Source organism: Rhinatrema bivittatum, chromosome 2 (assembly GCF_901001135.1).
Source record: "Rhinatrema bivittatum chromosome 2, aRhiBiv1.1, whole genome shotgun sequence".
Classification (NCBI taxonomy): domain Eukaryota; kingdom Metazoa; phylum Chordata; class Amphibia; order Gymnophiona; family Rhinatrematidae; genus Rhinatrema; species Rhinatrema bivittatum.
This window is the reverse complement of record NC_042616.1, coordinates 413,876,748-413,900,368: the sequence shown is the minus strand read 5'-3', so window position 1 is coordinate 413,900,368 and position 23,621 is coordinate 413,876,748. Positions and strand designations below refer to the sequence as shown.

At 48.2% G+C, this 23,621-nt stretch overlaps 1 protein-coding gene across 1 annotated transcript in view; it reads left to right on the top strand.

The window, feature by feature from the left end:
• Nucleotides 1–11,729: 11,729 nt before the first annotated feature.
• Nucleotides 11,730–23,621, top strand: part of SOX10 (SRY-box transcription factor 10) — a 31,852-nt gene continuing 19,960 nt past the window's right edge. The window contains exons 1-2 of the mRNA XM_029590148.1: nucleotides 11,730–11,858; nucleotides 13,776–14,216. Coding sequence (XP_029446008.1) covers nucleotides 13,834–14,216 — 383 coding nt within the window. The 5' untranslated portion in view covers nucleotides 11,730–11,858; nucleotides 13,776–13,833. The remainder of the gene's footprint in view (nucleotides 11,859–13,775; nucleotides 14,217–23,621) is intronic.

Below are 23,621 nucleotides of genomic sequence, written 5' to 3'. Positions count from 1 at the left end.
TTGTGCAAAGAACCCTTTTTGAAGTTGACAAGGGCTATGGTCAAAATTCATACAGTGCCTTCCTTTCTTCCAAAGGTGGCTTCTGCCATTCATTTGACTCAAATGATTTGTTTGCCTTTGTTTAATAAACATGCGAATGAGGCAAATTACAGGTTACTGCACTGTTTAGATGTGCGAAGAATGTTTTTGTGGTATCTCAAAGTCACAAATGACTTCAGAAAATCTGATCATCTCTTTGCTTTATTCAGTGGAGTTTGGAAACGTGAGGTGGCAACTAAGGCTTTGCACTGGATTAAGAAAACTATTACAGTAGCATATGTAGATAGCGGTAGGTCGTTACCTAAACAGTTTAGAGTAGTGATTCTCAAAATTGTCCTGGAGGACTTCTAACAAGTCAGGTTTTCAGGTTATCCACAATGAATATGTATGATAAATTTGTATGCACTCCCTCCATAGCATGCACATTTTATATTTATTATGGATATCTTGAAAACCTGACTGGATGAAGGTCCTCCAGGACAGGTTTGGGAACCTCTGGTTTAGAGCACATTCTACTAAGGCTCAGGCAGCATCCAGAGTAGAGCTCAGGTTGGTTTCTTTGCTGGATATTTGCAAAGCTGCAACAGATGTTCTCCAAGGATAGCAGGATGTTAGTCCTTACACATGGGTGACATCATTGGATGGAGCCTGGCATGGAAAACGTATGTCAAAGTTTCTAGACTTTTGAGCCTCATTGAGCATGCTCTGGCATGCATTATACCACACCTCCAAACAAGGTCCCCTTCGCTCTTATAATACAGAATTTAAGAGAAGAAAATAATAAGGGAGAAGAAATCCACATAGTGGAAACCCAACTCCACAGGGCGGCGGGTGGGTTTTGTGAAGATTGATATCCTGCTGTCCTCGGAGAACAACTGTTACAGGTAAGCAACTCTGCTTTCTCTGGGAACAAGCAGGATGGTGAATCCCTAGCTATAGGCTGCCCCAAAAGGGGACCAACAAAACACCAAAATAAGTGCCAACGGGCACAACAACAACAAGCAGATTTTTTGGTAACAAGGAGGGGAGCAGCTTGAACATAAACAATGGGCCCTAGACAGGAATAGAGTTGGATTCTACACTTCAAATAGGTTCTGAAGGACAGATTGTTGCTGTCTATGGGCTTCTGTCAGCTCCAGATAGAAGGTTAAGGCTCTTTTGCAGTCCAAGCTGTGCTGGGCTTGTTTGCCTTGCTGTGAAAGGGGCCTAGGAAAGAATGTTGGCAGGCCAATTGATTAGTTAAGATGGAAGTCTGACACCACCTTAAGCAGAAACTTAGGGTGTGTACATAAGACCACCCTATCATGGAAAAACATAGTGTAAGATGTATAAGTTACTAAGGCCTGGAGCTTGCTGATTCTGCGTGCTGAAGTGACTGCCACTAAAAATATGATCTTCCAGATCAGGTACTTCAAGTCACAGGAGTGCAGCGGTTCAAAGGGAGCTTTCATCAGTTGAGCTAACATCCCATTGAGGTCCCAAGATACAGCAGGAGGCCTTAAGAGAGGCTTCAACTGAAGCAGCCCCCGCATAAAATGTACAACTATAGGCTGTACAGAGATGGGTGTACTATCTCCCCCACCTTGGTATTGTGCTTAGATGAACTCTAATGGAGTTGGTCTTCAAACCAGCTTCCAACAGGTGTAGAAGGTAATCATGCAGTTTTGTGGGGAGCAGGAAAATGGATCTAGGACCTTCTGCTCACACCACACGGAAAACCTTCTCCACTTCAATCCATAGGACTTTCTAATGGAAGGCTTTCTGGAAGCCATCGGGACCTGAGACACATCTTCCAAGAGATTCAGCAGTTGCAATATTAACCTCTCAACATCCAAGCTATAAGTGACAGGGACTAGAGGTTGGGATATCGCAACCTGCATCGATCATGTGGATGAGATTTGGGGAATTCCCCAGCATGATTGGTTTCCAGATGGACATCTCCCTGAGGAATGGAAACCAGACCTATCTTGGCCAATGAGGGGCTTATGAGGATCATAGTCCCTTTGTTCTCACAAAGCTTCAAGCAAGTCTTTTTGCTACCAGTGGTCTGAGGATACTCTGGACCACTGATTCGCAAAGAACTGCAGTCTTCCTTCGACCAGCAGATCCGTTGCCTCAGGTACAAGCGACCAGGCTATGCTCTCTATTATTCAGTCAAAATCCCATCCCTGGAGCTGACTGAGGCACTGGCTGGGGCTTTGGGGCTCTTTCTTGCCTGGAACAGCCACAGGAGCCCTGGTGAGACTGACAGAAATGAGGAGGGTGGAGGATAGTACTTCCTTGGATGGAAGAAGGACTTCCTCGGCTCTAACCTCACCACCTACTGGATGAGGAGGGCAGGTCAGGAGTGCTGGTGGAGAGCTGCTGAAGGGTTGCATGTTGGTCCAAGATTTGGGCCACCGCATCCTTAACTTTATCTCTGAAGAGATTCTCTCTTATGTATGGCACGTCTGCAAGTCACTGTTGCACCTCTGGTCTGAGATCCAACTGCACAGGACCTCTATGCTATCTTGAAAACATTGTAGGTCAAGTGGACCTTGCGTTTCTGTACTTCAGACCCTTACGCACCAGTGATAGGAGTGTATCTTGCTGCTGCTGAGGCAGTTGCTTGGCAACATCCTGCACCTGCTTCCAGATGTCCCACATATATTGGCTCATGTAGAACTGGTAGGCAGACATGCAGACAATAAGTATAGTGCCCTAGAACACCTTCCTCCCAAGGGCATCCATCACTCGATTATCCTTCCTTGGGGGAACAGAGGAATAGGTCCAAGAGCACTTGATCTTCTTGAGAGTGGATTCGATGACCACCAATTGGTGAGGTAGCTGACGCTTGTCAAATTCAAGAGCCTTTTAGACAAGATATACCACAAACGACTTCCTGTTCACTGGAGACACTGTGAAGGGGTGTTCCCACAACCTCAACAGTAACTCCACAAGGATCTCTTGTACTGGGACTGCCACAATCTCCTTGGGAGGCTCCGTGCACTGGAGGAAATCAAGTATTTTGTGCCTGGTATCTTCTTCAGTCATCAAATGAAAGGGGATGGCCTCAGCCATCAACCAAACATGGTCCTCTGGTGGGGACTTCCTCCACTCCTCTGGGGAGATGGAGCTGAGGGAAAACCATTGGAAGATTTGTCAAATCCATGGATGAGTCATTCCCCCAGGGGTCATAGGTGCCCTCATCCCCACTGTAATCGACAAGGGACGGAGGCCTCAGCCAGTGGAACTGGACATGGGGCCTCAGGCCCTGGTGTCTTCTCCAGCCTTAGGGGAGCTTCCTCCTTCGAGGAACTGGCAACGACGACTGGATCACCAAGTGGAGGGGTGATGCCCTTCAGGGCATTGATGCTGCCCTGGGAGCCAACATCAATTGGGTTAGTAAGATGCCAATAAGCGCCTGCAGGGATTCCAGCAGCGGCTCAAGGAGCAATGGTATTTGTGTTGGTGCCATTGGTTCTGTGACTCTGAAGTTGTGCTTCACTTTCTTGACAACAAGATGCACATGCCTCTCCAATTCCTCCTCAAACAACACCAATGACAAAACAGGCTGGGATGCAGGAGGTTTAACCAGATCCTCTTTGGAACCAAGAGGAGGATCGGTGGCTGGCATCGGGACTGATGAAGTCTGTTGTATACCTCTGGCATTGACGGAGAACTGGATTTCCTCACCATGGGGTCGCTTCAAGAGCATCACAGCATAAGCTGGTGAATCCTTGTGCCTGGCACTGTGCATTGACTGGGACTGATGTGATGTTTATTTGGCTTCTCTTGATGCTTGGAATGGTCCTTCCCTGGTACTGAGGCTGACAAACTTGATGTTCTCAACCTGGAAGAATCTGACGATGGCCAATCACCGACTTCCCTTTTTAGACAACAACCTTGATGGAAATAAAGGCCCCGCCAATGTCAAAGGCTTGGTGTCCATTGGTGTGGCTCCGAGATACTTCGATGCCAATGCTGCCAATGCCGTTAGATCGGTCTTCACTATCCCGAAGAGACACTCCATCTTGTCGAGCATGACCTTAGGTCCCTTCGGGGTCAACTGCAATCCCTGACATTGTGAGATGCCTCAAGGCAGAGGACACATTTATCATGGAGGTTCGTAATAGACATGGTCCTCATACACCTGGGGCACTGCTTAAAATCTGAAGTTGACATTTCTTCACAAAATAATAGGGTCGTCAGATCGAAATCGATGGTGGTGGCTGTCAGTGGCCGAAGGACACTGAGCGCACCACTGCCCCTGGGGTATCAATAATGAAAGTAAACTTACCGATAAATGTTGAAAACCTATCTAGGACACTAATGGAAGAACTGGGGGACCCCTCATCGACCATGAGAGGCAGCAAAAAAGAATTGTGAAAAAATTTGAAATTGAAAAAATAGGCCAAAAAGTTGCCAAAGTGAGACTTTCACCCGACTACAAGACAACAGACTCCACGGAAAAGAAAAGACTGAAAGGGACCCTGCATGGACTCCTGGTATATTCCATGCCAGAGCAATGAGGCTTAATCAAAGTTCTAGAAACTTTGACAGAAGTTTTCTGTGTCGGACTCCATCTGATGATGTCATCCATGTGAGAGGACTGCCATCCTGCTTGTTTTTGGAGAAGAAATAGAAATGTCCATGAGACTGTATTAGAGACACAGGAATAGGAAAAGGGCAGGTTCAGATCTAGATATGCTTAGTTAATAATTTAACAATATAGGATTATTAATACACATGTCCAGGTAAGCAAGAATTAAAGAAAACGTATAGATATACAGGAGTTAGACGCTAATCTGGGTACAAGAGAAAAAACTTCTCATAGAAACATAGAATTTGATGGCAGATAAAGTCTGTAAGATCTATCTAGTCTGTCCAATTTCCTTCTTGGTACAGTGCTGAATACCCCCCCTTGATTTCCTGCTTTACTCTCACATCCTTGTATATAGGGATCCTCTGGGCCTATTCCAGGCTTTCTTTAATTCTTTTACTATTTTGGCCTCCATCCTCTCCACTGAGAGGCTGCTCCATGCATACAGCATCTTTTCAATTTACAAGAAGCCTGGGAGAGGCAGTGGAAAACTCTTCAGTGTAAAAGATTTATTTTTAGTATATTGTATTTCGCATAACTGTTTGTTTAACTTGAACTTGTACATATTAGATGAAAAAATAACTCAGATCAAGGGGAAAGCCATCTAAAATTGTTCGAATTTAAAAATATCTTTCACACAACTCCTATAGAACTTGGAACCAGAGTAATGGTGTTCACTAATTTACATCCACGCCTCTCGCCATGCACTGGGCCCCAAGTGGTATCAGAGACGCCCACCTTAGGTTTCATTCATATGCCAGTTCACTGTATCCACACAGAACACTAATTTTATTCAAAAATGTATATAACTATTCTGAAGTAATTTGTAGATACATATGAACAAATGAAACTAGAAAAACTTTTTAGGAAAAAGAAAATTAACTCGTCTTAAGATGACGCGCCGTTTACAACCTGACAGCTAGCTCCAAAAACAAAACACCGGACATGAGCTCACGTTCTGACGGACAGCGCTGCCTGCCACAGAGCTGTGTATGTGTGTGTGGGAGGGGTCTCGGTACTGGAATAGAAGGGGATGCTGCAGGGTGAGACTGAGGGGCATTGGCAGAGCTGTGTATGTGTGTGTGGGAGGGGTCTCGGTACTGGAATAGAAGGGGATGCTGCAGGGCGGGACTGAGGTGCATTGGCAGAGCTGTGTATGTGTGTGTGGGAGGGGTCTCGGTACTGGAATAGAAGGGGATGCTCCAGGGCGGGACTGAGGTGCATTGGCAGAGCTGTGTATGTGTGTGTGGGAGGGGTCTCGGTACTGGAATAGAAGGGGATGCTGCAGGGCGGGACTGAGGTGCATTGGCAGAGCTGTGTATGTGTGTGTGGGAGGGGTCTCGGTACTGGAATAGAAGGGGATGCTGCAGGGCGGGACTGAGGTGCATTGGCAGAGCTGTGTATGTGTGTGTGGGAGGGGTCTCGGTACTGGAATAGAAGGGGATGCTGCAGGGCGGGACTGAGGGGCATTGGCAGAGCTGTGTATGTGTGTGTGGGAGGGGTCTCGGTACTGGAATAGAAGGGGATGCTGTAGGACGGGACTGAGGGGCATTGGCAGGGCTGTGTGTGTGTGTGTGGGAGGGGTCTCGGTACTGGAATAGAAGGGGATGCTGCAGGGCGGGACTGTGGGGCATTGGCAGGGCTGTGTCTGTGTGTGTGGGAAGGGTCTCGGTACTGGAATAGAAGGGGATGCTGCAGGGCAGGACTGAGGGGCATTGGCAGAGCTGTGTATGTGTGTGTGGGAGGGGTCTCTGTACTGGAATAGAAGGGGATGCTGCAGGGCGGGACTGAGGGGCATTGGCAGAGCTGTGTATGTGTGTGTGGGAGGGGTCTCGGTACTGGAATAGAAGGGGATGCTGCAGGGCAGGACTGAGGGGCATTGGCAGAGCTGTGTATGTGTGTGTGGGAGGGGTCTCGGTACTGGAATAGAAGGGGATGCTGCAGGGCGGGACTGAGGGGCATTGGCAGAGCTGTGTATGTGTGGGTGGGAGGGGTCTCGGTACTGGAATAGAAGGAGATGCTGCAGGGCGGGACTGAGGGGCATTGGCAGAGCTGTGTGTGTGTGTGTGGGAGGGGTCTTGGTACTGGAATAGAAGGGGATGCTGCAGGGCGGGGCTGAGGGGCATTGGCAGAGCCATGTATGTGTGTGTGGGAGGGGTCTCGGTACTGGAATAGAAGGGGATGCTGCAGGGCGGGACTGAGGGGCATTGGCAGAGCTGTGTATGTGTGTGTGGGAGGGGTCTCGGTACTGGAATAGAAGGGGATGCTGCAGGACGGGACTGAGGGGCATTGGCAGAGCTCTGTATGTGTGTGTGGGAGGGGTCTTGGTACTGGAATAGAAGGGGATGCTGCAGGGCGGGGCTGAGGGGCATTGGCAGAGCCATGTATGTGTGTGTGGGAGGGGTCTCGGTACTGGAATAGAAGGGGATGCTGCAGGGCGGGACTGAGGGGCATTGGCAGAGCTCTGTATGTGTGTGTGGGAGGGGTCTCGGTACTGGAATAGAAGGGGATGCTGCAGGGCGGGACTGAGGGGCATTGGCAGAGTTGTGTATGTGTGGGTGGGAGGGGTCTCGGTACTGGAATAGAAGGGGATGCTGCAGGGCGGGACTGAGGGGCATTGGCAGAGCTGTGTATGTGTGTGTGGGAGGGGTCTCGGTACTGGAATAGAAGGGGATGCTGCAGGGCGGGACTGAGGGGCATTGGCAGAGCTGTGTATGTGTGTGTGGGAGGGGTCTCGGTACTGGAATAGAAGGGGATGCTGCAGGGCGGGACTGAGGGGCATTGGTAGAGCTGTGTATGTGTGGGTGGGAGGGGTCTCGGTACTGGAATAGAAGGGGATGCTGCAGGGCGGGACTGAGGGGCATTGGCAGAGCTGTGTATGTGTGTGTGGGAGGGGTCTCGGTACTGGAATAGAAGGGGATGCTGCAGGGCGGGACTGAGGGGCATTGGCAGAGCTGTGTATGTGTGTGTGGGAGGGGTCTCGGTACTGGAATAGAAGGGGATGCTGCAGGGCGGGACTGAGGGGCATTGGCAGAGCTGTGTATGTGTGTGTGGGAGGGGTCTCGGTACTGGAATAGAAGGGGATGCTGCAGGGCGGGACTGAGGGGCATTGGCAGGGCTGTGTATGTGTGTGTGGGAGGGGTCTCGGTACTGGAATAGAAGGGGATGCTGCAGGGCGGGACTGAGGGGCATTGGCAGGGCTGTGTATGTGTGTGTGGGAGGGGTCTCGGTACTGGAATAGAAGGGGATGCTGCAGGGCAGGGCTGAGGGGCATTGGCAGAGCTGTGTATGTGTGTGTGGGAGGGGTCTCGGTACTGGAATAGAAGGGGATGCTGCAGGGCGGGACTGAGGGGCATTGGCAGGGCTGTGTATGTGTGTGTGGGAGGGTTCTCGGTACTGGAATAGAAGGGGATGCTGCAGGGCGGGACTGAGGGGCATTGGCAGAGCTGTGTATGTGTGTGTGGGAGGGGTCTCGGTACTGGAATAGAAGGGGATGCTGCAGGGCGGGACTGAGGGGCATTGGCAGAGCTGTGTATGTGTGTGTGGGAGGGGTCTCGGTACTGGAATAGAAGGGGATGCTGCAGGGCAGGGCTGAGGGGCATTGGCAGAGCTGTGTATGTGTGTGTGGGAGGGGTCTCGGTACTGGAATAGAAGGGGATGCTGCAGGGCAGGTTTGAGGGGCATTGGCAGAGCTGTGTATGTGTGTGTGGGAGGGGTCTCTGTACTGGAATAGAAGGGGATGCTGCAGGGCAGGACTGAGGGGCATTGGCAGAGCTGTGTATGTGTGTGTGGGAGGGGTCTCGGTACTGGAATAGAAGGGGATGCTGCAGGGTGAGACTGAGGGGCATTGGCAGAGCTGTGTATGTGTGTGTGGGAGGGGTCTCTGTACTGGAATAGAAGGGGATGCTGCAGGGCGGGACTGAGGGGCATTGGCAGAGCCGTGTATGTGTGTGTGGGAGGGGTCTCGGTACTGGAATAGAAGGGGATGCTGCAGGGCGGGACTGAGGGGCATTGGCAGAGCTGTGTATGTGTGTGTGGGAGGGGTCTCGGTACTGGAATAGAAGGGGATGCTGCAGGGCGGGACTGAGGGGCATTGGCAGAGCTGTGTATGTGTGTGTGGGAGGGGTCTCGGTACTGGAATAGAAGGGGGATGCTGCAGGGCAGGGCTGAGGGGCATTGGCAGAGCTGTGTATGTGTGTGTGGGAGGGGTCTCGGTACTGGAATAGAAGGGGATGCTGCAGGGCAGGTTTGAGGGGCATTGGCAGAGCTGTGTATGTGTGTGTGGGAGGGGTCTCTGTACTGGAATAGAAGGGGATGCTGCAGGGCGGGACTGAGGGGCATTGGCAGAGCTGTGTATGTGTGGGTGGGAGGGGTCTTGGTACTGGAATAGAAGGGGATGCTGCAGGGCGGGACTGAGAGGAATTGGCAGAGCTGTGTATGTGTGTGTGGGAGGGGTCTCGGTACTGGAATAGAAGGGGATGCTGCAGGGCGGGACTGAGGGGCATTGGTAGAGCTGTGTATGTGTGTGTGGGAGGGGTCTCGGTACTGGAATAGAAGGGGATGCTGCAGGGCGGGACTGAGGTGCATTGGCAGAGCTGTGTATGTGTGTGTGGGAGGGGTCTCGGTACTGGAATAGAAGGGGATGCTGCAGGACGGGACTGAGGGGCATTGGCAGGGCTGTGTGTGTGTGTGTGGGAGGGGTCTCGGTACTGGAATAGAAGGGGATGCTGCAGGGCGGGACTGTGGAGCATTGGCAGGGCTGTGTCTGTGTGTGTGGGAAGGGTCTCGGTGCTGGAATAGAAGGGGATGCTGCAGGGCAGGACTGAGGGGCATTGGCAGAGCCATGTATGTGTGTGTGGGAGGGGTCTCGGTACTGGAATAGAAGGGGGTGCTGCAGGGCGAGACTGAGGGGCATTGGCAGAGCTGTGTATGTGTGTGTGGGAGGGGTCTCGGTACTGGAATAGAAGGGGATGCTGCAGGGCGGGACTGAGGGGCATTGGCAGAGCTGTGTATGTGTGTGTGGGAGGGGTCTCGGTACTGGAATAGAAGGGGATGCTGCAGGGCGGGACTGAGGGGCATTGGCAGGGCCGTGTATGTGTGTGTGGGAGGGGTCTCGGTACTGGAATAGAAGGGGATGCTGCAGGGCGGGACTGAGGGGCATTGGCAGGGCCGTGTATGTGTGTGTGGGAGGGGTCTCGGTACTGGAATAGAAGGGGATGCTGCAGGGCGAGACTGAGGGGCATTGGCAGAGCTGTGTGTGTGTGTGTGGGAGGGGTCTTGGTACTGGAATAGAAGGGGATGCTGCAGGGCGGGGCTGAGGGGCATTGGCAGAGCTGTGTATGTGTGTGTGTGGGAGGGGTCTCGGTAGTGGAATAGAAGGGGATGCTGCAGGGCGGGACTGAGGGGCATTGGCAGAGCTGTGTATGTGTGTGTGTGGGAGGGGTCTCGGTAGTGGAATAGAAGGGGATGCTGCAGGGCGGGACTGAGGGGCATTGGCAGAGCTGTGTATGTGTGTGTGGGAGGGGTCTCGGTACTGGAATAGAAGGGGGATGCTGCAGGGCGGGACTGAGGGGCATTGGCAGAGCTGTGTATGTGTGTGTGGGAGGGGTCTCGGTACTGGAATAGAAGGGGATGCTGCAGGGCGGGACTGAGGGGCATTGGCAGAGCTGTGTATGTGTGTGTGGGAGGGGTCTCGGTAGTGGAATAGAAGGGGATGCTGCAGGGCGGGACTGAGGGGCATTGGCAGAGCTGTGTATGTGTGTGTGGGAGGGGTCTCGGTACTGGAATAGAAGGGGATGCTGCAGGGCGGGACTGAGGGGCATTGGCAGAGCTGTGTATGTCTGTGTGGGAGGGGGTCTCGGTACTGGAATAGAAGGGGATGCTGCAGGGCGGGACTGAGGGGCATTGGCAGAGCTGTGTATGTGTGTGTGGGAGGGGTCTTGGTACTGGAATAGAAGGGGATGCTGCAGGGCGGGACTGAGGGGCATTGGCAGAGCTGTGTATGTGTGTGTGTGGGAGGGGTCTCGGTAGTGGAATAGAAGGGGATGCTGCAGGGCGGGGACTGAGGGGCATTGGCAGAGCTGTGTATGTGTGTGTGTGGGAGGGGTCTCGGTAGTGCAATAGAAGGGGATGCTGCAGGGCGGGACTGAGGGGCATTGGCAGAGCTGTGTATGTGTGTGTGGGAGGGGTCTCGGTACTGGAATAGAAGGGGATGCTGCAGGGCGGGACTGAGGGGCATTGGCAGAGCTCTGTATGTGTGTGTGGGAGGGGTCTTGGTACTGGAATAGAAGGGGATGCTGCAGGGCGGGGCTGAGGGGCATTGGCAGAGCTGTGTATGTGTGTGTGGGAGGGGTCTCGGTACTGGAATAGAAGGGGATGCTGCAGGGCAGGACTGAGGGGCATTGGCAGAGCTGTGTATGTGTGTGTGGGAGGGGTCTCGGTACTGGAATAGAAGAGGATGCTGCAGGGCAGGACTGAGGGGCATTGGCAGAGCTGTGTATGTGTGTGTGGGAGGGGTCTCGGTACTGGAATAGAAGAGGATGCTGCAGGGCAGGATTGAAGGGTATTGGCAGAACTGTGGGGTCGGGGGGGGGGGGGCTGTCTCAGTACTCAAATAGCCAGGGGGGAGAGGGTGCTGCAGGTCAGGTTTGAGGGGCATTGGGAGAGCTGTGTGGGGGAGGTCCTGTACTGGAATAGCAGGGGGTGCTGCAGGTCAGAACTAAAGCTCATTGGCAGAGCTATAAGGAGAGGAAAGCTTGCACAACACCTGCCCTTGCTATTGCTAGTATTATCCTACACTATTCATTTTTCACCAGTTACAGGCATCATAGTTGGACTGCTTTGAAACTGTCCTACTGGATTCAGGCATGAGGGAAGGTGAAATCTTGTCTTATTTACTCTGTCCATCACAGCTTCCAGAGATATCTGCTGTTTTCTGACCAGTGCTGAATCTGAAATGATGAAGTTGATTTGTGTGCTCCCTGCATTAATGAGCACAGTTTGGGCAAAGAAGCCAGCTCCACCCCTTGGTGTGCAGAGTGGACCAATGCGAGGAGGAGAAATTGAAGCAGTGAGGTTTTAGAAACCCCATCAGTGGAGGAATGGCACTTTTACAGCAGGGCTATTCAGTCAAACACTGATCCATAGAGCTCAGAGAACAGAGGAGCTATTGGGAAGGAAAATTACTGTAATCACAGGATCTCAGGGCTTATTGCGCCCACTGCACCACTTACAATCGGTATGTTTATCCCTCCTTTACCTGGCCTCCTTCCTTCTTTCTTTTACTCTTGTTTTTTTTTTTTTGTCCTGCCCTTGTCTCCCTCTCTTTACCTTTTCCATGTCTGCCTGTTACCTTCTTTCCGTTTCCCCATTTCATTTTCTCCCTTTTCTTTTTCTCTCCCACTCTCTTCCATTTCTCTCTTCTTTTCTATTTGTTTTCCTTTCTATTCCCCCTCCATTTCTCTGTCTCTTGCCTCTTTTCCTCGCCACTTTTGCACAGAAATGACTGTCTCCCCTGGAGTGTTAATAGGTGATTGTCTCCTGATTAACCCTTCATGATACAAATTTACCGTCCTGTGACTGCAGATGAATGAACTCTTTTATTGGGTTTATTTTTGCAAGTGAGTTTGTTTTTTTTTTCGTTGTTGCTGTTGTTTTTCGTCTTCTTTCTTTCCAGGTTTAGAAATCTGTTGGCTTCTTTTAAAAAAAGGTGGTTTGAAAGCAGGAAATATTCTAGGGAACTTCAGAGAAACCGGGATCAGTTGAGGGGGTGTTTTTAAGAGTTGTGAGCCAAGCTCTGGGCTCTTCCTGGATGAGACAGAAAAGTTTTTGTTAAATATTTTCATTACATAACGGGCACAAATTATTTTGGTCTTTCCTGATTTTATGCTTAACGATGTCATTCCTTTGCCTTTTTTTTTACATAGCTTGATAAAAACTATCACCAGCTTCTAGTTTGGAGAAAGGCAGTATAATCAAATTTAATAAATGATATAATAACAATAATAATCTTAAGAAGAAATATTTTTTTGTTCCTTAAACATGCATATCCAATTTAATGGGGTGGATTTTCTGTTACTTCTCCTCAGTTTGCCTGGCAGGTAGTGTTGTAACCTTTACCGGGTCAGTAAACTATGTCACAGATTATTTAGTGAGACTATGCTGGTGACTACACTGTATTATCATTGGTGACGCTTTGTCATAAAATGTCCATCTCTAGGGCTTTGCCAGGGTCTACTTGCAGAATTTCACCTGGTCCAAAGCCATAAAACACGGATCGATGGACTATAGAGACTGTTCCAGTATCTCAAGGAGTCTGATCTGTCTTGGTTTCTCCTACTTCAGAGCGTCCCTTCAGAATTTTGATTCATTTTTCATGTAAAACTTGTGCCTAGGATTTAAAAATCACAGTCAGGGGTATTCTTTAGCAGTGGGGTGCAGAGTAATTAAAAAGGAAAGTGAACTAGTTGGAGTTTCCTTTTTTTTTTTTTTTTTAATTTTGAGTAAATAATTCCTGTACTAAAATCTAAAGGCGTTGCAAAACAGAGAAAAGCAGCTGTATAATGCGGCTACCTTTACTGAGAAAATGGCAGTTACCTGCTACCAGCTTCTTATCCAGGGGCTCTCGCCAGCTCTGCTCCTCTCGGCGAGATGTTTTCTCTTTTCATAAAGTCATGTAACGAGGGGATCCCGAGAGCCCCTCCAGTACATCAGTGGGAAATGCCAGAGGCCAGATTTACCAGGCATAAACTGACTGTAACAACTCGCTGAACCTTACCTGCTGATGTGGCAGGTTTTGAAAAAACAATTTTCGATGAAGTTTTAAGGGAAAAAAAAAAAAAAAAAGCCATCCCCTAAATCAGGCTGGCGCTTTTGGCAGCAGAGCTGAATCAAATCATTGTAATTGCTGTAACACTAGCGAACCATGTCTTCAACCGGGGGTATCTGGCAACAGGGGCAGCTATCTCATAATAACACCCAGTCCTCCGGGCACTATAGTTTTAAAAAGTAACTTTTTCAACCCTGGGCATGGATGAATGAAAAACTCATTCCTAATCCCCTACTTTTAACCACTAGCAAGATTCAGCAAGCTCCATGAAGTAGTCAACTTGGTAACTTATATATATATATATCACGTTTTTTTTTTCTCCTCTAGTTCCTCGGGCGGGTCTCCGCAGGAGGGGGGCAGAGAGGAGCCTGTACAGTTTGGGACCATGGCTGACGAGCAGAGCCTCTCCGAGGTGGAACTGAGCCCCGGCAGCTCCGAGGACCCCCGCGACGCCCCGCTGAGCCCGGACGGGCCCTGCGGCCACCCCAGCCCGGGTAAGGTGAAGAAGGAGCAGCGGGAGCCGGAGCCTGAGGACGAGAAGTTCCCCGTGTGCATCCGTGAGGCGGTCAGCCAGGTACTGAGTGGCTACGACTGGACGCTGGTGCCCATGCCCGTGCGTGCCAGTGGCAGCAGCAAGTCCAAGCCGCACGTCAAGCGGCCCATGAACGCCTTCATGGTGTGGGCCCAGGCGGCGCGCCGCAAGCTGGCAGACCAGTACCCCCACCTGCACAACGCCGAGCTCAGCAAGACCCTGGGCAAGCTCTGGAGGTGAGCACGCCGGGCATCGGAAGGGAAGGGCAAATCTGTGTGTGTGTGTGTGCCCCTGACGGGGAACCCGAATGCAGACCATCTCCCTTCTCTCTCTCCCTCCCTCTCTTCCTGACTTCTCTTCCCGCTTTCTCTCTCCTTTTCCCTCGTCTCCTTTCTCTTTTCCCTTTTTCTCCATCCTCCCTCTTTCTGCTCCCTTCTTGGTTTCAGAATCAAGAAACGTTATTGGCATTCTCTCTTTCCTCTTTCTCCTTCCCCATCTCATTTTCTCTCTCTCTCTCTTCTGTCTCCTGCAACTCCATCAGTGTCGTCACTTTATCTCTTGTAGGTTCTTTTTTCTCTCTTTCTTTTGCTAAAATCCCTCTCATCTACAGTCTCATTTTTCAGTTTCTTTCTAACTCTTACCTTGCTCTCTTTCCTCTTGCCCTTTTGCTATCTCTTTTCTTTCCCTGCCTCAGAATTATCAACTTTTTTTAACTCTTTCCCTGTCAATTTTTTCTCTCTCTCTCTGCCTTCTCTTGTTTTATCTTGCACAACATATCACCTTTCAGTGCAGATTTTGTATTTCATAATCAATTCTTTAAATTTTCTTCAGCTGGAAAATTCCAGAAATATTTTCCTTCAGCAAATGAAAAAATAATCTTAAAACCCAGAACACTGTTGATGTGATCTGAAAATTCATGAATCTTAGAAGCTGACCTTCCACAGGCTCCTCCATCTCTGCTTTGCCTGACAGGAGGAAGATATACATGGAAACATGGTTCTCTTCTACTAATACACGTTAATAATGCTGAGAACGACGTGTATAATGGGAATCGCTGATTACTCCAACATACAGTATTCAATACCAACTATGTTCCCCCCAATTATAATTAGACGGTCAAAAATATGCATCTAATTATAAGTTATTGAATTGGGGGGAACACAGTTGGTATTGAATACTGTAACATGGTTCCCTTGCCATCTGATTACCCCTCAACCCAAGAAGCAGTCAGAAGGGGGAAAAAAATGACTCTATCCCAGTGTCTATCTGGTGATTTGATGGCTAACACCATGGCCTCTCACCTGGGATATCCAAGCTTGGAAATGACCTTGTGATTCCCAAGCCATAAGCCAAGGCTCGGAGTATTGCAGAATTGATGTGTTCAGCCTTGGGGGAGAAAGATGCAATCTGTAGCAATCCTAGAGCAGCCCCTGGTGGTGCTATGACAGACAATCTTAAAGAGTCTCTCATCCCTCTCCACCACTAAGGTCACACTCTGGTGGGACAGAGCAGTGGGAAAAATCAAACCAAGATTGATTTTACTTTCCCTCTTTTCCCTGCCTGTGTGCGTATTTTCTGCAGTGTAACGCTCCTGTGTGGCCCTTTCTGTGCAATCAGGTACCACAAGGACTCAGGAGACAGGGGTGTGGGGCTGTGGCAAGACAACCGAAGGACAGGGCCTGGAGGCTGATCAAAGCCAAACAAGCAAAATCTCCCACCTTGATACCTGGGTCTTATTCCTTTTCAGCTCTCTAGAAGTAATAGTCCCAGGAAACTCAGAACAGCTGGGGTGATGGGTCTGGGAGTTACTGTAGATACTTGATTAGAGGCACAGGTTGAGCAGGCACAGAGAGTTTTCTGAACACAAGGAATATCTAAAAGGTTGAAAGATGAGGCAATCATAAATCATATTTCATGTATATCTTTCTGTTAAGTATTATCATTACAATACAAATCCTAATGTTCCATTCATGAATTAATGGTCAATATCCCAGGGTTTTCTGGAGAACTAGTCCCACATGCTGATCCACATGCTGATCATGTCTGAAAAATATTTCAGGGGATTATTCTAATGGTTCTCTCTTACTAGCAAAATTCACTTTCCTCTCCTATATTAATATCTGCTTCAGAAGAAGTTAAAAGAAAAAGCCATATACTATAATAATGTATTCTGTAAGAGTTTTTTTGGGATGGGAGGGGCTTGCATTTTGCTTTAGTGTAAAAGGAAGAAGCTTGTTTGTCCCTTCCCCGAATTTTGCCCATAGTCAAACAGCAACTGACTTGCTACAGGAGACTAGTGAAGGTCCCTGTCTCATCTCTGCCACTCCCTGCAGGTGAACATCTCTCGTCTTTGTGCTGCTTTTGCCAAGTTTTTATCACCTCTCATGAATCCTGTAGCATGCAGTGAAATTCCAAATCAGTCCTAGAGATGATTATAAATTCCTTTGGACTCTGATCTGGAATGGTCCTCTATAGTCTCACTGCCATCATTTGTCTCCTACCAAAAACTTCTCTATCTTCTTTTGCTGTTCCACTACAGTTCTGGGGCAGGCACTTCTTTGTTGTGGATGTGCAATGTTTTTTTTATTTTATTTTTGGCAGAGCTGGTATTTGGCAGTCCTTCTGTATATTGTATAAACCTTGCTGTGTCACTGACTCTCAGTGTGTCCTTGGAAAATTCACCTTGGGGTCCATTTTTAGCCGCTGTCTGGCCAGCAAAGTTAGCTAGATAAAGTTATCCAGCTAATTTTGTCAGGATATTCAGCGGCATGGCAGCGCAGCTGAATATACCCACTATCTTAAGCCGGCTAACTTTAGAACTGCCCTATGACTCAAGCCGAGTTAGCCAGATAAGTCATTCAGCTAACTCCATCCCGGAACGTCTCCAGCTAAATTTTATTATCTTCTTAGCCGAATACCTCAGAGGCAGTCGGCCAGTGGGGATTTTCAAATCTTTCCATTTGTTCAGTCAAGTCCAAATTGAATATTGGCCCTCCTTACCTCCCCATGCCTCGGCTAATCTAGTTGTATCTGGATGTTAACGTTAACGAAATCATTCCTTCCGTCTGTTGCCCGGTAGTGTGGAAGCCTTGATACGAACATCCACTCCCAAGGTGGCGGCATGACCTGACAAGCAAGAACTGTAAAATGCATTGGGATTCTGTCTGTGTGAAAGGCACCATTCAAATCTGCTTTTCCACTCAGTCCCTGCTCATGAGCACTGCACTATGCTAAAACTACTCATTTTCACCAATGGCTGTCTCTCTCTCAGCAAAATTACAGTTACAACAAATCATTTGATTTTGGGTTTAATTAAAGTGCAGTAGGAATCGGGCAGCAAAGGCGACACACCTGGTCCAGAGAATCTTTGTTCAAGTGAAGTTTTTTGTTCCACGGTAACAGTTAGAGAAGGGATGAAAACTCACAATCGAGAGTCACAGTCGTAACCCCCCTTCTCTTCCCCTGCCCGCCCCCTACCCTCCTCCTGCTTCCCACCGCCCACGATCCAGGGATTCCACGACAGTGGGCTTCGTGGGATCCTATCACTGCGCATCATGAGAGCAAGTTCCTGGAAATTCACAGCAAACGTGGCAAAACCCCAGGCAGGATGGAGGACTTGATTCAGGTGCCTTGTGAGCCGTGCGTGTGTGAAAGAGGTCGTGAATCGAGAGCGTACAGGAAAACACTGCACGGCACGAGAAAAGGAAAAGAGCAGTGCGTTTCAGAGACCCCTGCACATAAATCTGTGCACTGCGTGGCAAATGAAGACTTTTTTTTTTTTGCATGCATAGTCCACAAAACGTTAGATGGAACATTGGACTTGAGAGGCTTTTTTTTTATTTCAGTTTTCAGGGTTCCTCGGGCTACAATCCCCGTCCAAGAGAGCTCTCCCCCAGAAGAAAATTCCCTGGATTTTTACAAGATTGTTTTATATCCATCTTTGGTTACGATCAGCTAACAAAATATGGTAATGAGGGAGTAGGAAAAGGTAAAGCTAATGCTCAAAATAAAGCAGCCAGGATGGCAGGATTCTGACAGGTAAAGGCAGCTGGGATACTTACAGCAACTGAGTGAGAGCAAGAACTGTAGCAGGTCCTCTTCCTTTCCTGCTCTGGATTTCCAAATTCTGTGCAGTAAAAACAGGATAACATAAACAGTGATGACAGATAAAGACCGACTGGCCCACCCAGTCTACCCAGTTCAGATTCTTCCTCACTGGTTCGCTGTCACTTTGTTAGATGATCATATATTGTACATTCCAACACCAGCATTGTTCACCCAACCCTGTCCCTAGTCCTCCCAACCCTGTCCCTAGTCCTGCGTGCTACATCCATCCCCAAGCGTATTTAAATTCCATGACGCTGCTGCCTCTGCCTCCTCCGCTGGTAAAGCCATTTCAGGCCTTGTCCTCTTCCTCTTTGGGTCCTACAAGGCCCATGCTCAATCCAACACCCAGCCCCCCCCCCCCCCCCCCCGGGGTTTTCCCACCAACCTGTGGGGCTGGTTTAAGAAGGTGCATGTGGCAGAGCGCAGGGTTTAACCGGGAATTGGGCGCACATTTTTTTGTGCTCAAACATTAATCCTGATGCCGCGGTTTGGCACACAACAATGTGCGTACAGATTAGCGCCCTCTCATGAAAATCCCATGTTAATGTTGGCGTTGGCTACTTTTCCCCAATGCAGGGAGGTGCGTTGGCTTGCGTTGGGTTTTCTTAGCGCTGGAATCTTAACTCCTAGTCCGAGGTGGAGTAAAGTTTCCGGCGCTATTGTTAGTCTAAGGGCAGACTGCTTTGTGCACAAAAAGCATGTTCTCCACGCTGAAAACTTTTTTTGAGTGCATAAATCATATTTTATGTGTGGAAAATATGATTTGTTAACATAAACCATGTCTTCTGCACACAAAATGTGATGTAGGGAGTGACCCTAAGCTGGGGTTTTTTTTTTAGCACATTTTCTGATTTGTACTGTTTTTCAACTCCTGAAGTATTAGCATATCATTAGCTTACTGCATGGAGTCTTAAAAAAATTAGCTTTTATGTTAGGAATCTGTGCAATGAATGTCAGTGCACAGCTTTAATGCTCAGCTTTTTATATTGGGCTCTCCCAACAGCTACCATGGCCTCATTGACTAACCATTTTTCCCATAGTCACAGAAAGGCAGAAAACCTTAGTAAATCAGGCCCAAAACGAATGCCTTTATAAAAAGGTGCACTCAGCAGAGCACCCAATTTTATCCACAGTTGTAGGCACATTTTTTGTGCACAAATGTTACTCAGGATGCAGCAAGGAGTTTCGTGCACAAAAAAAGTACGCATGTGAAACTGTGCATCCTGCTTAGCGCCCTCGCATGGAAATCGCATGCAAATGAAAGCACTAACTGTTAATCCCCCAATGCAGAGCTTAACGCAGGTTTTCTTAGCTCTGGAAATGTTACTCCTGGTCAGAGGTGTCAGTCTGGCGGCTGAAGCCGAAGTTCTTATTCTGGGACCTGTAAGCAGGATTTATGCACAGAAAACATGCTTTGCGCACACAAAGCCATATTTTATGTTCACAAATCATGTTTTCTGCACATAAATCGTGTCTGAGAGACTTCCCCCGCTTGCCCACATCAAAATGTACCAGCAGCCTGTGCCGATTGCACATTTTAACTCGGTTTTGTGCGCACATTAGTCAGTCAGCGCACTTTTTAAACTCCCAGTGCCTTAGCATAGCATTAGCTTACTGCATCGGGAGTTTAACATTTTTTTTTTAACCTAATGGTCGGGTTATAACAATGGCTTCTCTGTGCAAGCTACCCAACTTCTTAGAAACCTGATGCAACTGCACCTTTGATGTTAGTGTTGTAACCATGGCCGTTCCGTGCAGGTTACTCCAGCCTTTTTGGAAGCCTAGTGAAGCTATACCACTACTCTCTGCCCCTTAGCTTCTATTCTCCCTCCTTCGGCCCTCTAAGGTTTCATGCGACTGAGCAAAAGCTCATTTCTTCTACCTGTTACCGGCCCCCTACCACCACCACCCACATCTGCCCGAACTTCTGTGCTCTGTTTCTGCTTAAGCATGCTTATATTCTGTCATGCTATTACCTCTTTGATAGGCTATTCCAGGCATCTATACCCTCCCCAGTAAAAAAGCATTTTCTCATGTTTCCTCTGACCCTTCCTCTCTGTCACGTCAGATCATGACCCGTTGTCCTTGTACTTCCTTTTCTATGGAAAATGTCACCTTCTGTGATTTACTGAAGTTTATCAGATATTTGAATGTTTATATCATATCCCTCTTTTTCTTTCATCCAGTGATTACATTTTGAGCAGTGACCTGCGGTTAGGGCCTTCTAGGAATTCGGTGACTTCTTAGCATTAAGATTGCCAATTGGTCGGTTTGTAACCAGTCCGGCCGTTTTTTTTTTCTGGTTGCTAGCAGAAGAGAAAAAGTACTAGCAGAGTTCAATAGAAAGGATATCCAGTGCGGAGTTACAGCCAGGATGTGTGCTCGGGCAGGCACCCCAGCACCCCACTTTCTTCTCCTGCACATGCCTCCTGTAACCCAGGAAACCCTTGTGAGAGGCAAGGGCACTGCTCGGCCTGCCAAAACACACATGGCCCTGCACTGGATTTCTTTTCTATTGCTGCTGTTTCTACACCTGCCATAAGAACATAAGAAATTGCCATGCTGGGTCAGATCAAGGGTCCATCAAGCCGAGCATCCTGTTTCCAACAGAGGCCAAACCAGGCCACAAGAACCTGGCAATTACCTAAACACCAAGAAGATCCCATGCTACTGATGAAATTAATAGCAATGGGTATTCCCTAAGTAAACTTGATTAATAGCAGTTAATGGACTTCTCCAAGAACTTATCCAAACCTTTTTTGAACCCAGCTACATTAACTGCACTAACCACATCCTCTGGCAACAAATTCCAGAGCTTAATTGTGCGTTGAGTGAAAAAAGATTTTTTTTCTGATTAGTCTTATATGTGCTACTTGCTAACTTCATGGAAGGCCCCCTAGTCCTCCTATTATCCGAAAGTGTAAATAACCGATTCACATCTACTTGTTCAAGCCCTCTCATGATTTTAAAGACCTCTATCATATCCCCCCTCAGCCGTCTCTTTTCCAAGCTGAACTGCCCTAATCTCCTCAGTCTTTCCTCATAGGGGAGCTGTTCCATTCCCCTTATCATTTTGGTCGCCCTTCTCTGTACCTTCTCCATCGCAACTATATCTTTTTTGAGATGCGGCGACCAGAATTGTACACAGTATTCAAGGTGCGGTCTCACCATGGAGCGATATAGAGGCATTATGACATTTTCTGTTTTATTAACCATTCCATTCCTAATAATTCTTAACATTCTATTTGCTTTTTTGACTGCTGCAGCACACTGAGCTGACGATTTTAAAGTATTATCCACTATGATGCCTAGATCTTTTTCCTGGGTGGTAGCTCCTAATATGGAACCTAACATCGTGTAACTACAGCAAGGGTTATTTTTCCCTATATGCAACACCTTGCACTTGTCCATAGGGACAGCCATAAATGATAAAGGGGGTGAAACCAGGAAGGGACTGATGCTGCAGGGAAAAGATGCCTGGAAGGGAGCCACTTGGGGAGGGGGATCATGCCAGGGGCATGGGGGGGGGGGGGTGAGAGGAAAGGGAAGGTAACTAGGGGGTGAGTGGAGAGGGAAGGGATTGAATGGTGATTATGCCAGGGAAAAGGGGAAAAGGTAAGGAGAAGGTGATTATCCCAAGGGGATGGGAGGGGTGATGGAAGGGAGTGAAAAATAATTATGCCAGGAGGGTAGGGAGCTGAGAAAATGGAAGGAAAGGTGATTATGCTAGATGGATGAGGAGGAGAGGGTAAAGGAAACTGATTATGCCAGTGGGTAAGAGGGGAGAGAATGGAAGGTGTTTATGGTGGGGGATGTGAGGGAGAGGGGAGGGAAGGGTCGGTAATGCTATGCATTTAGTGACTCCTATATTTTGAATTTCTCTGTATTCTGCTGACTTTGAGTGTCCTAAGCCTCTCTGTAGGGTCTGTGCTACAGGCCCTGCATCATTTTAATGGCTCTTCTCTGAGCCACTTCCATCCTCTCAGTGTCCTTATGAAGGTCAATGAAGTGTGACCAGTACTCAGGTATGGCATTGAGTACAGGCACAGTCTTCTCTCAGTGTAGGCCATGAAAGTGATAAATTGGAACTCCAGTGATAAGGAAACACTTTTTCTGTGATTCCCCTTTGCAAAAAAAATGCTTCACATGTTGTTTTACGTTCCCACAAACTGCAGTAGCCATTATATACAACATGTTCCAAAAGATAGATATAAAAATATATGCAGTTCACTTCTCCGTCTCTGGCACAGATAGGTTATACAAAATCCTCTTTTCTGGATTCCATGTGCTAGAGGTCCACTTCAGAAATCACAAGCTACAGTATCTTCTTTTCCTTGATATCATCAAACTGCCTAAGCCCTGTTCTCAATCATGCCTTTTAGATGAAGAAATATGTAATCTCTCAAGTAATTCTCTCTTGCAAATTTCTTGGGCATTTTGTTAGCAGCTAATGAGAAGGTAACACCATGGGAGCAGGCCTTAGTTTTCCGGAGGACAGAGCAATTTGGACTCCAGTCTTGCTTTTCAGAAAACTTTTATTATTATAATCCTGTTTTGGGGTAGCAGTTAATTACCAACAGGGCCATAAAAGAATGTATAGTTCTTGAGGCTGGCTCCACTTATACAGGCCGATGCAATACCACTGCACTAAAAATGGGCGTCCAAACTGGATGCACTTTTTTTAACGTGCGCACAATCACCTCTCCTGAGCGCTTGATGCAATAGGCAAATGAGCCGCCGCACTAAAAAGGACGCGCGAGGGATAAATTGTGCATCCCTAACACGTCCAAGGAATTGGGTGCCCAGGAAAAGTGGTCATGCGCAGATTAGGAAAACGGTTACTCAATTTTATGAGCATCCATTTTCCTAATCTGTGCACAGCCATGTGTTAGGAAAATAGACACTCGTTAACTGAGCATCCGTTTCTCTAACCTGACCACTGGCAAGACATTATTTTTTTTTTTTTTATGTTACTCCTTTTTTTGGTTCCTCCAACTTCATATTGACAGTATTTGCTGCCTTTCTGTTAACTTTTGGGGCTCCTTAAGACTAAACACCAGCTCCAGGGCTGGCGTTAATATTTGAGGGTAAAAATGTGTGCGTCGGGTGCACATTTATTTTTTACATTGGGGGTAATCGCTAATACCCTCATCAACATGGCATTTACATGTGATAAATGCTATTAGCTATGAGCTGGTTTGGACGTGCGTTTTGGATGCGCTAAACCCCTTATTGTATAAGGGGTTATGGACGTGCATCCAAAATGCGCGTCCAACCGCAGATTAGCTTGTGCGCTAGCCTGAGTGCACGGTATTGCATCGACCTGATAGAGTCTCTTGCACAGTCTCTTTCACCTCAGGGCAGGATTCTTTACCGGATGGGGGAAAGGAATTTTTCCTTCAAGGCCTTGAGTTGCAGGGGCAACATGGACCCTTTAACCAGCACGTAGGGGAAGTATACTTTCTTTTGTCATTGCAAATGATGTAGGCCAAATAAACCATGCAGAAAACTCAGATGAATTGTTCAAAATTAAA